Genomic DNA, 12,238 nt, shown 5'->3' with positions numbered 1-12,238 from the left:
TGCGCTGTGCTTCACAGTTTGCCCCGATCGTGGTAAAACCTTTAGGGTGATAATGGCCATTAAGCAGAAATAGGGTTGAGAATTTGTTTACTAGTACTGTATTTCTACAAAACTGTTTGTTTACTTGCAATATAATCCCCACGTTAGGTTTACCACAGCAGATATACAAAAAGACGGAGATTCAATAAAGGCAGCGATGTTAAAATACCACCGCTTCTTGTCTTTGTTATCTTTCACTTCGCACCCATTAGGGCTGCAGTAGCTAAGCAAATCTGACTATTCCAAGAAAAGTATAGACAAAAGTAATCGTCGGCCTTCTACTGGGTTTACGAAAAAAGCTGCGCTCATTCTTTTGATTTTCGCTACAAAACAAAGCGTTCGATATCGTGTAAAAAAAAAAGGATCTCCTGAACACAGGGCAAAAAAGTTATGGTCCAGCTACGAACAGCCAAGAAGACTTTTCCCATAAAAAGGTAAGACTACGGGCACATAAAATAGAAAACAACTATAAAACATTAGCAAAGCATTGTGCCGTGTCGACCAAGGCTGAAATAGACAAACATGAAAAGATTCCTCGCCCTTGGTAATAACAGGGCCATATTCAGGTTTCCGCTCTGTTTTTTGCTTACTTGCGTTTTCCTATAAAAACTATAAAGTGAATAACCAGCAAATGTGTAGGGAGGTCATCTATGCAAAAATAGACACAGCCATCGTTTATGCCACCCTTAAAACGAACGACACTGTTTCCGTGCGCAGAGAAGAATGTGAATCCGTCCATGTCCAAGATTTTTTAGCCGATTGTAAGGACCGGTACAAAATGTGCAACTTGGTAAAGAACAATTTGTCCGAGTACCAGCTTCACGTCATGGTATCTGTGATCCTGCAGGTATTTACTATATTTATATATGTTGGCATAAAGCAATCGCGTCTTCGCGAGGCGGCAGTTGCATCGTAATACTGCCCTGTTTTGGTAATGAAAAGGCGTAAGGAAGCACTATTGTAGGGACATCGGGCAGGACTGGTTAAGGTGCAGTACAAATGTACCTGCATATAACTCGAGCATGGCTTTCGTGAGAATTCGAATGAGAATTCGTTTGTTTTTACTGAGGCAAAAACGAATTTACTGAGTCACACAACCACTTAAGGTCTAATCAAAAATATGCGGATGCAGTGCGTGTTTAGTAGGCGGACAGCAAGTTTACTTGTGGGCAAAGCATTACTGTTAAATACAGGTTGTTCAAGAAGAGGCTATGCATACCTAACGAGCTCAACGTGTCCATTCCGTGCGGCCAGATGTAAGGCTGTCGTCCTGCTGTTATCAGCTATGTCTTGATTTGAGTCCTGCAGAAGTTGGCGGCATCTGTTAAAGGAGTACACAGCACTTCGTAAGTTAACTTAGTTCAGTTTGCAAAAAAAACAGCTGACCAGTAATAAAACTAATAGTCATAGTTATTTAAATGTTTAACGATACAAAATATATATGCATATAAGTATATATATATATATGTGAGTATTGTTCACTGTAGTAAAAAGCTGAATTTGTCTAGACGTGTTCAAAGCAAAGCTCCCCTATATGAGTATCAATTTATCTCTGATGTGAGTTGGCATTGCAAGGCATTTCATGCCTTAAAGAAGGCCGTGATCAAACGAACACCGGATCTGAAAAGGTGCTCTTCAGCAAGCGAGCCCAACAAACATATCTTGATCAGTTTTAAAATGGGCTATGAAATATTCGTTAAAGAGCGAAAGTGACTTAAGATAAACATATACTTCTGATATATACGCAATACTCCTGAGAGTTATTGACTCCTGAAGTTAATGCGTCCTAATTAATCATCATTAGATTATTGATTAAAGGTCCACGTCTCATTGACGGATGGGTAATTTTTGAATAAAGCTTAAATCTCAGTAACAAGAGTATGTTAGTAACGTAAATTATTGATATTTTCAATGTATACAACAAACAGGAAAAGAGAAAATTTGATAGAGTTTAAGAGTTAGTAAATACTGCATAACGTCACAAATATTGTCGCTTAGCGACACGAAGGACTCGACAATGTGATCTACTAATTTTTACTATAGGTACGCTTTTCATTGGCAAAGAGTTGTGATTCAAATAGATCGTCCGCATTTTGTCGGGAACCGTTAATCGATAACCGTTAAGTCCTAAACTATTTCGCATAGCCAAGCTGTCGAATTTTGGGTTTTTTTAAAATTTTTTTAGTTTGGATTTAGTGGCATATAAGGCTGACGTCAATGCAGGCCCAGATTATGAGCGCAAGTTCCTCGGCCATGACAGAATGCTTGCGTGTTCGTTATAAATTTACGGTTGCCACTCAAACGCGTGATAGGCGCCGACGTTGATATAATGGCACACGTAAAATGTGATCACAAAAACGTTTTCTTTGGAGTGTGCCTCGTGAGAATGGTTAGTAGGAGAGCAAAGGCGGATGAAAATGAGCAACACGAAGGCTTTTGGGACATCGAAACGAATCTTCGTGCTGTAAATTAATAAGCTGCCAAAATATTCTTTGTCTCAGCTCGTTATCAATTTTTAGGAACAGTCTAAGTTAACTGTCTCGCGAATTAATTAGTTTGGTTTGTCCGTCGGTGAGAAACTGGTCCTTATTTATTTATTTATTATAGGTAAATTCAATGATAGCTACCATAGTTCTCAACAATAAGGATGGACGACTCAAATAAATAGTTTCTATCTACAGTGACTTGAGTCTACGTCAGCTACGTTTGTAAAAGTCAACCTTATTCGAGGAATAAAACCAAATTTTATCTATCTATGTATTTAATTTCTGTGCTCGAATTACTATTGAATTCGAAATAATAACTGGCACGAAATTTTGCGTTCGTAGTGTCTATAATCTAACACAGACCAAAGTCGATTTGGGTTGTTTTGCACGAAAAAGCTAGTTCTGTCTATGCCTCTCTACTCGCTAGCCACCTTTGGGAATACTTAGTCTGCGAATGTTATTCGATCAATTTTTATTCATTGCAGTGGGCATTAAGAAAATTCATAGAACTAAATTACTCAGAGAAGGTAAAATATAAAAATATAATTGACTTAAAAGTTTATCTCTGAAAAGGTCTAAAAATTGAGTCTTTTTTTTTCGTCAACTTTTTAAATGCTCACGTTACTGATCTCCGTTAGCAATTTTTGATTGGCTTGTTCTGTTGAGCTTGGCTGAGATATATTCATATATATTCCAAAATGAAATATATAAAATCCAACATTTTCCAGAACCAAATTTGTGGTCGGAGACCCTTAGGATAAAGCTCAGGGGAAATTAGCTGAAAAGCTTGCAAAGTAGTTTTCGTCATTCTAAGTATAAGACAACTGTTCTGTCATTTTTCGGTGAAAGAGATACCATTTCTTAAACATGCAGCCTATTCTAAACGACTGCGAAGTGTTACAGTAGACGATAGCGCCAGGAATTCAGAACCAAAAAGTTCCCGATCCTGAATCCGTGGGGCACATACAAATTAGTGTGCTTTTGTATTTGTAAGTTTGTTAGTAAAACAAGCGTTTTATTATAGTGTTTTTCTTATTATGGTTTAGTAATAGCTACGGTAGCTCGTCTACAGATGACGTGTTCAAAGTAAGCGTATTTCATGTGCCCGACATTATGAACGTATACAGGATGAACCATAAGAAGGTTTAAATGTACAATTCGAAAAATACAAGCTTGAGAAACAAATTAAAATGTGAAGCAAAATTCGTATCGATTGGAAAAGTACTGTCTTCTCGTATAGGAAGTCCACTTTTATCTATATCTAGACTCATCTTGACTTACTGCAGGCCTAGTTTTGCCCTACCCTACACATACACAAGCATGTATGCCTATCAAAGACGTATCTCGTGTACCTGTAAGTGAATGAATAACCTAATGCAATGATTACTCTGTCATTTATTTTCATTTAGTGCTTTGTTGTGTCCTCTGCTGGCTGGGCGCAAGATTGGTCGTAACTGATCGTCGTTCAGTCTTCCAGTTAGCGTGTTAACGTAAGTTTTATTATTGAATTACCTGTTAGAGCCCAAGAGGAGTTGCGCAGCTTTTAGACGACCAAACTCCGCAGCGAGGTCTAGCGGCGTCTTTTGTTCATGGTTTCGCGATAGTGTGCTTGCATGATAGTACATCAGCGTCTGGATCTGAAAATCAATATAGTGGCACCGAAGAATAGCAATGGAAGATGTAAATGAAGACTCATGAGAAGATATGTAACGAGCTGCTGAACAGTTTCTTGTATCAGAATTTCGTCATTGATCTTACTGCATACAAAACGTAGTTAAAATGATGCGGAGAGAACCACCTAGGATGAGAACTAGGTTTATATTTTGGTAGGATAGTTTTATAACAATGTTTACAGTGAGAAAACTGTGAAGGACCACTTGCCATGGATTACTTAGTTCGTCAGCATTGGAAGGCGGGAAAAATACTTTAAAAATATGCGTATATTTAAAATGTACAACTCGCATACTTTTAAAGATCCTGATATGGTACACCTGTACACCTTGCCAGATTTTTGGCGTACATTCATTCCACTTTGCATAGGCATGTTCATTAGGACGGAGCGTCATATTATCTAGGCTAAAAACGACTGCTTCCACTGCATAAGGTACGTTAGAGTCAACACTGAAGATATTTATTCAGCTAAATAAACTAGATAAACGTATAATAGGAGGAAGCACTGGAGATACGACAGCTCTAACGGTTCAGTATCCGTAATCCGATCACTAGCCGAAACCACCGAAATAACCCAGATCTGAAATTGCAATTGCTGCAGTTTATTATCCGGTAGTGGCGACCTTTCTTTGTCATTAGGTCGTCACGTAACCTTCATTTTTCAAGGTCAATGCAAGCCGCTATGAGTTTCTTCGCTCCCGATCTGCCTTGACGTTCTTTACTACACATCTATGAAACAAGCATTTTCATAGCGACTTTCCACAGGCGTACTGCCTGTGCACCAAGCGGAAGACAGGTTCATATTATCGCTTAGTAGTAATCAAAATAGAACAGCGATATCTTTATTTCTCTCTTATTGTCTTTTTAAGCACTATGCACAAATCACTGCGTCCTTGCGCATTTTGCTAAACGTTAGATAGTTTTAGTTGCGACAGCAGCAGCGGAGCATGCCAACAGAACCAGAGCTGTCAGTGACGATTTACCCGCTTTTTTTTGTTTTTTTTTTATAGACCTTTATTCTATCATTTATTTACTGATTCTAATTCTTGATCTCACCCTTCTCTTCCTTGATCAATGCCGATACGTCCATGTCAAGGCCACCCCTTGCCGCTTGTGATGCTATGCATGGCCGTTTTAGGAAGGACTGGGGCCTTCATTTAACACCACTCCACGATCACCAAAGGTCTTTATATGAATGGTTGTAGTTGCAGTTGCTGAAGTAGACAGAATAGGCTGTCCTAATCACTACTAAAAGGGTACGAAGCCTACTTAGCCTGATAGCCGAAGTACTCGTGGCCTATCACATTTTATGAAGAAATCAGAGGAACTACAATAAAGAATGCCAGGCAAGAAGCGAAAATTGCTATCTTTTGGAGACTAACCAAATGTAAGCGCGAGAATAATAGCTGGTGCTTGTTATCACTAATCGAAGGGGATTACGATCCGCTGGGAAAGGTTTAGGAGGGTTAGTGCCACTATTAGGTCTATTGATATGGCTGTATGGGTGGCCGATTTGTAGTAGCTAGTCTGCCTGGCGTAACTATGTGATCCACTCGTTTGAGCACACTGTAGGAACGCCATTTAGCTGGGCATTGTAGCGAACATTGGTTAAAGAAACTAGGCATGCTAAACTTACAGGACCAAAGGGAATAATGTCTGTCTGGGCTTCAGGCCATAAAGGGAATTGCATATTGACAAATTTGGCTGACAAGAAACAATTCGGCAAGATTACGACATAACTACGACTATTAAAACAGACCTCGAGGATCGTAGTATTATTATTATAACATCATAGTACAAGATCAGATGGCCTGATGCGTCGAGGTCTATATGCTTAAAATGGTGGTGATTTGATAGGACTATGTATCCTCGACTGAATGGTTTGAAAGGACAAGATAAGATAAAGAAATTGACACAAAAAGGACAAAAAACGGAGCTTTGATAAACGACCATATTAGTCCCATATGTACTAGAACGTCTTACATTAGGTGCAATGATATCATCACATTATGCACAGTAATCACAGATGCAGCCAGAATGGTCAGCGTAGTCAAGCTTAGTAATACTGGTTATAGTTTTAGTTCGTATGTGCCCCAAGGGACGATATATTACACTCTTTTATGTAATAGCTCTGCAGCGTAGTAATATTCGAGGGACTGACAGAGAAAAGTGTATCAATAGTCATGTTACATTGTCCTGCTTAAGCTTCTGTATAGCTATACAACAGGACAAACCTATGCAGTGCATAGCGCGTTTGTCCCTTATAATGGAAAAAAAATGTTAAAAAGTGCCACTGCATTAAAAACATTGTTTATTCTGGACTTTTTTTGTGCTCTTTTCAGCACCAAATGGACCGTGTGTCTATACTAAAAATATTTTACCACTGTACCATCTCAAGCATAATCCTGTATGACAAACTAGTTTCCGTATTCATTACGCTGATCATTCGCATTTTCAGTAGCGCCCATTATTGCAACAATTCATATATATATATATGTATATACATATATAGCTAATGCTCGTAGTCATACCCTGCCTACATCCGATACGAATCCTATTTTCTTTACCGATATATAAAGCCAAATTTTGACTTTATTTGCGGCAATATAGTAACGGATTATGGAAGCACATTCTACTATTTACATGTGGAAACTTATCAAGCCTGACAATCCTATTTGTGTCGTAATAGAGTATAGGGCTGAGGTTCTGGCTGAGTTGTCCAGGCCATTAAACCGGAACCTCCATATAAGAAGGACCTATCGAGTTTGGAGTCAACTACTGCTATGGGGCTATTATTAGAAATAGACGCCGCTGCTGGTAATTTCCGCCGGTGAGGCCGCGCCTCTGCTCCAACATTTTCAACCTTGCACTGACTTATCTGTTCTCTTCTGAAGCGGCAAGGACGTACAAATGACGGGCGAACAATCCAGCGAGGATGCACTAACGCTTCTTCCGCCTATTTCCGTACTGTCCTAGGGCTCTTCCAAGATCCAACACTCGACCGGGCTTAGCGTTGTGCACTCAGATAAGTTGTGTGGCAGACCTACCATACTAAACACGGGCCTAGCTCAAAGCGCGATCCGCCTTTGTTCCATTACGGAGAAAAAATTTTCCTTCTTTGTGTCCTGTCGTTCGTTACGACTTTTTAGAGAGCCGCCGTAGAACTGACATCTTAGCAAAGAGATTCAGAGGCTTGGAAACAGCCCTGCTTCTTGCAATGGACAGACGTCCCAACAAAATTAAGGAGAGAGAAGCGAGACTGCAAAAGCAGCGGCAATAGCTTAGTCGATTCTGACAGACATTATGGGCAAGGCATTGCAGATGGCAACTGGTCCCCTTGTTGGGGTACTTCCGTAGCAAGATAGGTACGGAGGTTGGGGGGAGGCAGAATGTGAAGGGGGTAGGGGGAAAGGGGATCTATCTTAGATATGCCGTTTTGTGCGACCTCCCTGAGGAGTACTTAGCGATGTCACGTGAGGTTAGGTTAGGTAATGCGCATAGATCTTTGCAACTGTGTCTTGGGAAATATTGGGCTTCACCGAACAGCTAATGTTTTAGGGTTTAAGGATGGGATAGTTCTGGCGCCATCGCCTGGCATTAGTGTAGAAATCAGTGTCAATGGTTTGTTGCGCTCTAAGCATGCCAGATTTTTTAATGCTACGACTGTCAGTAACTTAGATGAAGTTGAAACTAACGCTTTGGTAGGTAAAAGCCGAGTGGATACTCCACTGAAACAAGGAGAAAAATAGAAAAATACGGTAAGGAGTTTTCTGTGCTAGTGCTGGGTCAGGCCCGTTGAGAACAGTTGATGGTTCGATCTAACAAATACGGCCTTGGTTATTTGATGATCGACAATGAAAAACATAATTCGTTGGTATTTTGTGCTATAAGTCGAGTTAGAATTACATGAGAAAATCCACTGCCACAGCAAAACCTTAAATGCAGCCAAAGCGCTTGAAATTCATTAGGTAAGAGAAAACATCAACGGAACGTTTTTAGCTAGGTAAAATGAGCATACTGTTGTTCGCTTATAGATTATATTATTCAGTGCAATACATTTTATTTTTTCTGTTTTGCCGTTTCAGCTTGTCTTTCTATCCTTAAATTAAAAGATAAGTTGCTTACAGGTGTAAATTGGTCAACGGAAATCAGCAAATTGCAACTTTGTGGCTATTACCACTATTAAAATGCTCAAAACAAGCAGACGTTTGGATAGAGTGAGCTTGAAAAAGGATGTTCTCTTACCTATAAGAACAGATTTTGCGAATCGTAAACGTCGCTTATTAGGTTTTTTCTGATCGCTTGGCCCCATCGTTTGACTATTTCCCGTCAACAAGAGTTAGTTCACAGATCACCGTTCGCACCTAGAAGTATACCATGCTTCTTCAACTTTTATACAGCTGCCCTTGATCTTCGGAGATGCATATTGCTTTTTTTTCTATCATTCCCTGACCGGTGTTCCTTCCACTTACGGCATCGAGTGTTTGCCACATCCGGCACGACTTCACTGCTCCGCAACGCAGTCGAGGATAGTAATAGCAAAGCAGGCCCATCAGACACTTCGTTATCTTCGTCAACGCGCATTTCTTTTAGCATTATGTGGTTCTTGCCTTTACTCGTCTTGAAAAATGAAAGCAAGGGTTTCCTTTGTTTCCGCCCCTTGCACCCTGCCCTCTCATAACAGTCTCACCTACTCGCAGCTCCATCCGAACCAAGATAAACTTTGAAACCTCCTGCCCCCTGTAAAGCCGACCCATTGAATCCCTATACTACTTCTATTTAAAGAATCATTCCTTCCTCAAATGTTCGAGGACGTTTCGGGGTGCTCTTATGAGCGCCATGAGCGCTTGTCGGCTGGTTGCTCCTCTAAACGCGCATCGCGGCTTGTTTCCGCCGGGCCAGTAGTGTCAAATGGTGAGGGGGGGGGGGGGGGGTTAGAATGATGTCGTACCTCTCAACACTGTCATTTTCTTTTTCTTTGCTATTCTTCAGCAGTTTTCCTTGAATGAAAGAGAACACAAGCAGCTGTTCAAACGAATCCGAAAGAAATTCGTTTCCTATATAAACGTTACTTCCACCCCACGATGTCGCATTTACATCTGACTCCTTTTTGCTTTTTCGGCTCCGCTTACGACGGCATAAATATCGTGCTATCACATTGCTTCATCATCGCTAACAACCCCAGCGGCAGACCCATTTCCTCCTGAAGCAGCTGCGTTCAATATAGTGGAAAAAAATAGCTCTGTAATTTCGACGACACTTAGCGATCGTAGACACAAATCTACTTCGGCAGATGGACGTGGTTTCATTTTCATCTGAGCATTACTGTCTGTATTGGCGTATGAGTATCGTAGAGCTCGTCATAACTCCTGTTTACTTCTTTATACACCCAGTCAACATTGTCTTGTGAATATACTCTTCAGAGTTGTTTCAAATTTTCGCGCTATTCGACGCATTAGAGTCGGTGCATAACTTCGATTGTTTTTGCTGGTTGGACAGTGTGCGGAGCTACTAAATGAATGCAGATTTCAGGTGAGTCTACTTTGTCATGACAATTGTTGTCAATAAGACAGCAATGAAACAATGACAACCTTGGCAGACAGTTGCTGTTGATACGATATTCTTGGTAACAACCATAGCCATACGCCAGATGTGTTTATGATCCGGCAAAGCATATATAACATATTTGCGCAGTATCATTCAATAATGGCGCGCCAACGACCTCAGTCGCACGATATAGAATATTATCGATGCCCACATTTTACACCATTTCTATGTAATTGCGTTTGAATACACCTATAATGGAAACTGTTGGTAATCTGTTCGAAACAACCCGCAGAAATATTTGCGTCTCCGTGCAGAAACTAGGGTGATGCCTTCCACAGTATAGCTATCACTGCTCTATACTATTCACCCTCTAGCTCCAAGATCCTACATTTTTTTTTTATCACCTTTAACTATTCCTACCCTGTGAAGAAAACGAACATTTCACGATTTCCACTGCGGCCTTTCTGACCACCGCATGCTACTATGTCTATGCCACTTATAAGATAGCATGCATACCGCAATAGTAACTGATATCAAACAGCCGTCGAAACAATGAAGGCTATTTACGGACCACTATTACGTAAACATAGATTACATGGTAGAATATGTATCTTTTATTTTACGCCGTCGTCAGCGAGCCGTTTTATTTGAGGAACTTCTAGCCAGATCGTTTACTTTTTTTTTAAAAAAAAAAAAGATCTATGTCACTTATTAAAAAGATGTTGTTCGTTTACCGGCCAAGCTTTTCCACTACGTATTTGCTACGGTAACTTGGAACCAGAGCCAGCATTTTCAAGCAGCGTTAAAAGCCACTACTTAATACTATCTTACCTTTTATTCATATACTACAACGGTATGTTTGTGAAATTGAGCGATCTTCACCGTGTTACCTAAACGTTACTTTGTGACGCCTAAAACGAGATTTAGTGTAAGAAAGCAATCTTCTGGATTATGAACTTACTACTCGTACCTCAAGGTGCGAACGTATTTTCCCAACATCCACTTCTTCTTTGTATATTGCGTTATAAGTTAAAACTATAATCATTTGCTCATTAGCTGAGTAGGCTAATTAGTAGCGTTCCTGATTTCTTGTGCAGGTAGAAACGATAAACTTACAATTTCGATCCAAGTTTCAACTCGGTAAGTACCACAGTCTTCGTAAGTTATTCGAGAGGCATAACTCACCCAACAATGCCACCAGACCCCCATAAGCTTATACATAAAATGAAAATCGGTTACGATATTTAGTTGCGTTGATCGATCGTGGAGTCCTTTTGATGTTCTGAACGCTTGCCAAGCTGGTAGAATGGCTTAATTACTAACATTGACAAGCTGCTTTTTTGTTTTTGATAACACAACGTTGCGCCAAAGACAAGCTGCCCCCCTTCAATGGGGGGGCAGCTTATTTGTTATTGGTTATTTGTATCGGCAAAGTGATTCGCGCAACTGCAGACCTCTCCTTGAAAGCGGAGGTCGCAACCTCAAACCCCACTAATAACATATGCCATACAACTGATGACTAGATAACGAAACGTATGCAGGGGAAAGAGCTAGAAAAAATCTTGCAGCTTTTAATATCTGGTAGAATCACAGTGGAGGAAAACGCGGTAAAAATAATGCAATAAAAATTTACACACTGCCAAAAATGTTTCTCAAATTGTCTGCTCGCCCCGTTTATATCTGTGTACCATAGGTAGCAATCGATTGTTTCTCAAGTGTTTTTGAAATAGTTTTACTTGATCATAAAGGTTAAGATTACCTTAAACAATATCGTAAACGTCTTTGATGAAAACAAAAGAAGTACAGCCAGGGTCGAGAAAGATGTGCATTTAGTGAGCGTTCAAGCACCGAAAGGCACGCCATTAAATAAACATAGCGAACATTTAAGCATGAAATACAAGCACAAAAATGAAACAAATCAGGCTTTAACAGGTAACATAGATGCTGTCCTTCTGCATAACAACTTTCACCGGTTCGTGTAATTTTTCTATCGTATAACTTAGTCAGCAAATATCTTTACTACAATATTACACCGACATATGACGATCAGAATGAAAGCATTCGATGTACCAAAAATGTATATTCACGGCAATTGAAAGCGGTTTTGTCCACAGGCTCCTCGTACTTGGTTAGTTTTTTTGCTTTCCTTACATCAGGTCAGTATGGAACCAAACGAAGCTAAGTATGTAAGTTGTCTTCACGATAATCGTCGGGTTATAAATGTTCATATTCATAATCTCTAGCAGTAGTTAGTGTAAGCCTTGTAAAAGCGGCTGGCAGCTGCGGCCAATGGTTGAACTCCCAACTACTACCGAGAAGGACAGGCCGATATAACGGCCAGCTTCGGACTTCCCTAGGTTCACCCGCCTCTCGAGTACCAGCAACTAATGTCGGCCGTGAAGAAAATGTACGAGCTAAACCTGTTCTACCTTAAAGGTCGAGGTAAGGAGCATGCAGGGCGAGGGCTCAATAAATCCTATCAAGACGAAAAGGAC

The 12,238-nt window shown here is 40.2% G+C and overlaps 1 protein-coding gene and 1 long non-coding RNA gene across 4 annotated transcripts in view; one reads left to right on the top strand and one right to left on the bottom strand.

Annotated features, from left to right (window-relative positions):
• Nucleotides 1–12,238, bottom strand: part of LOC111249932 (uncharacterized) — a 390,414-nt gene that overhangs the window by 243,309 nt on the left and 134,867 nt on the right. For all 3 annotated transcript variants that reach the window (XM_086987780.1, XM_086987779.1, XM_022804407.2), the window contains 2 exons: nucleotides 4,038–4,162; nucleotides 1,259–1,360 (listed from right to left, as the gene is read on the bottom strand). In XM_086987780.1, coding sequence (XP_086843906.1) covers nucleotides 1,259–1,360; nucleotides 4,038–4,162 — 227 coding nt within the window. The remainder of the gene's footprint in view (nucleotides 1–1,258; nucleotides 1,361–4,037; nucleotides 4,163–12,238) is intronic.
• Nucleotides 1,248–5,549, top strand: LOC111249941 (uncharacterized). Its single transcript, XR_002673132.2, has 3 exons — nucleotides 1,248–1,385; nucleotides 3,935–4,015; nucleotides 5,293–5,549. It is a non-coding gene; the product is annotated as an uncharacterized LOC111249941 (long non-coding RNA).

This window comes from Varroa destructor, unplaced genomic scaffold (assembly GCF_002443255.2).
Source record: "Varroa destructor unplaced genomic scaffold, Vdes_3.0 BEIS01000004.1, whole genome shotgun sequence".
Classification (NCBI taxonomy): Eukaryota; Metazoa; Arthropoda; class Arachnida; order Mesostigmata; family Varroidae; genus Varroa; species Varroa destructor.
The sequence above is the reverse complement of the archived record's forward strand: the minus strand, read 5'-3'. Positions and strand labels throughout refer to the sequence as shown.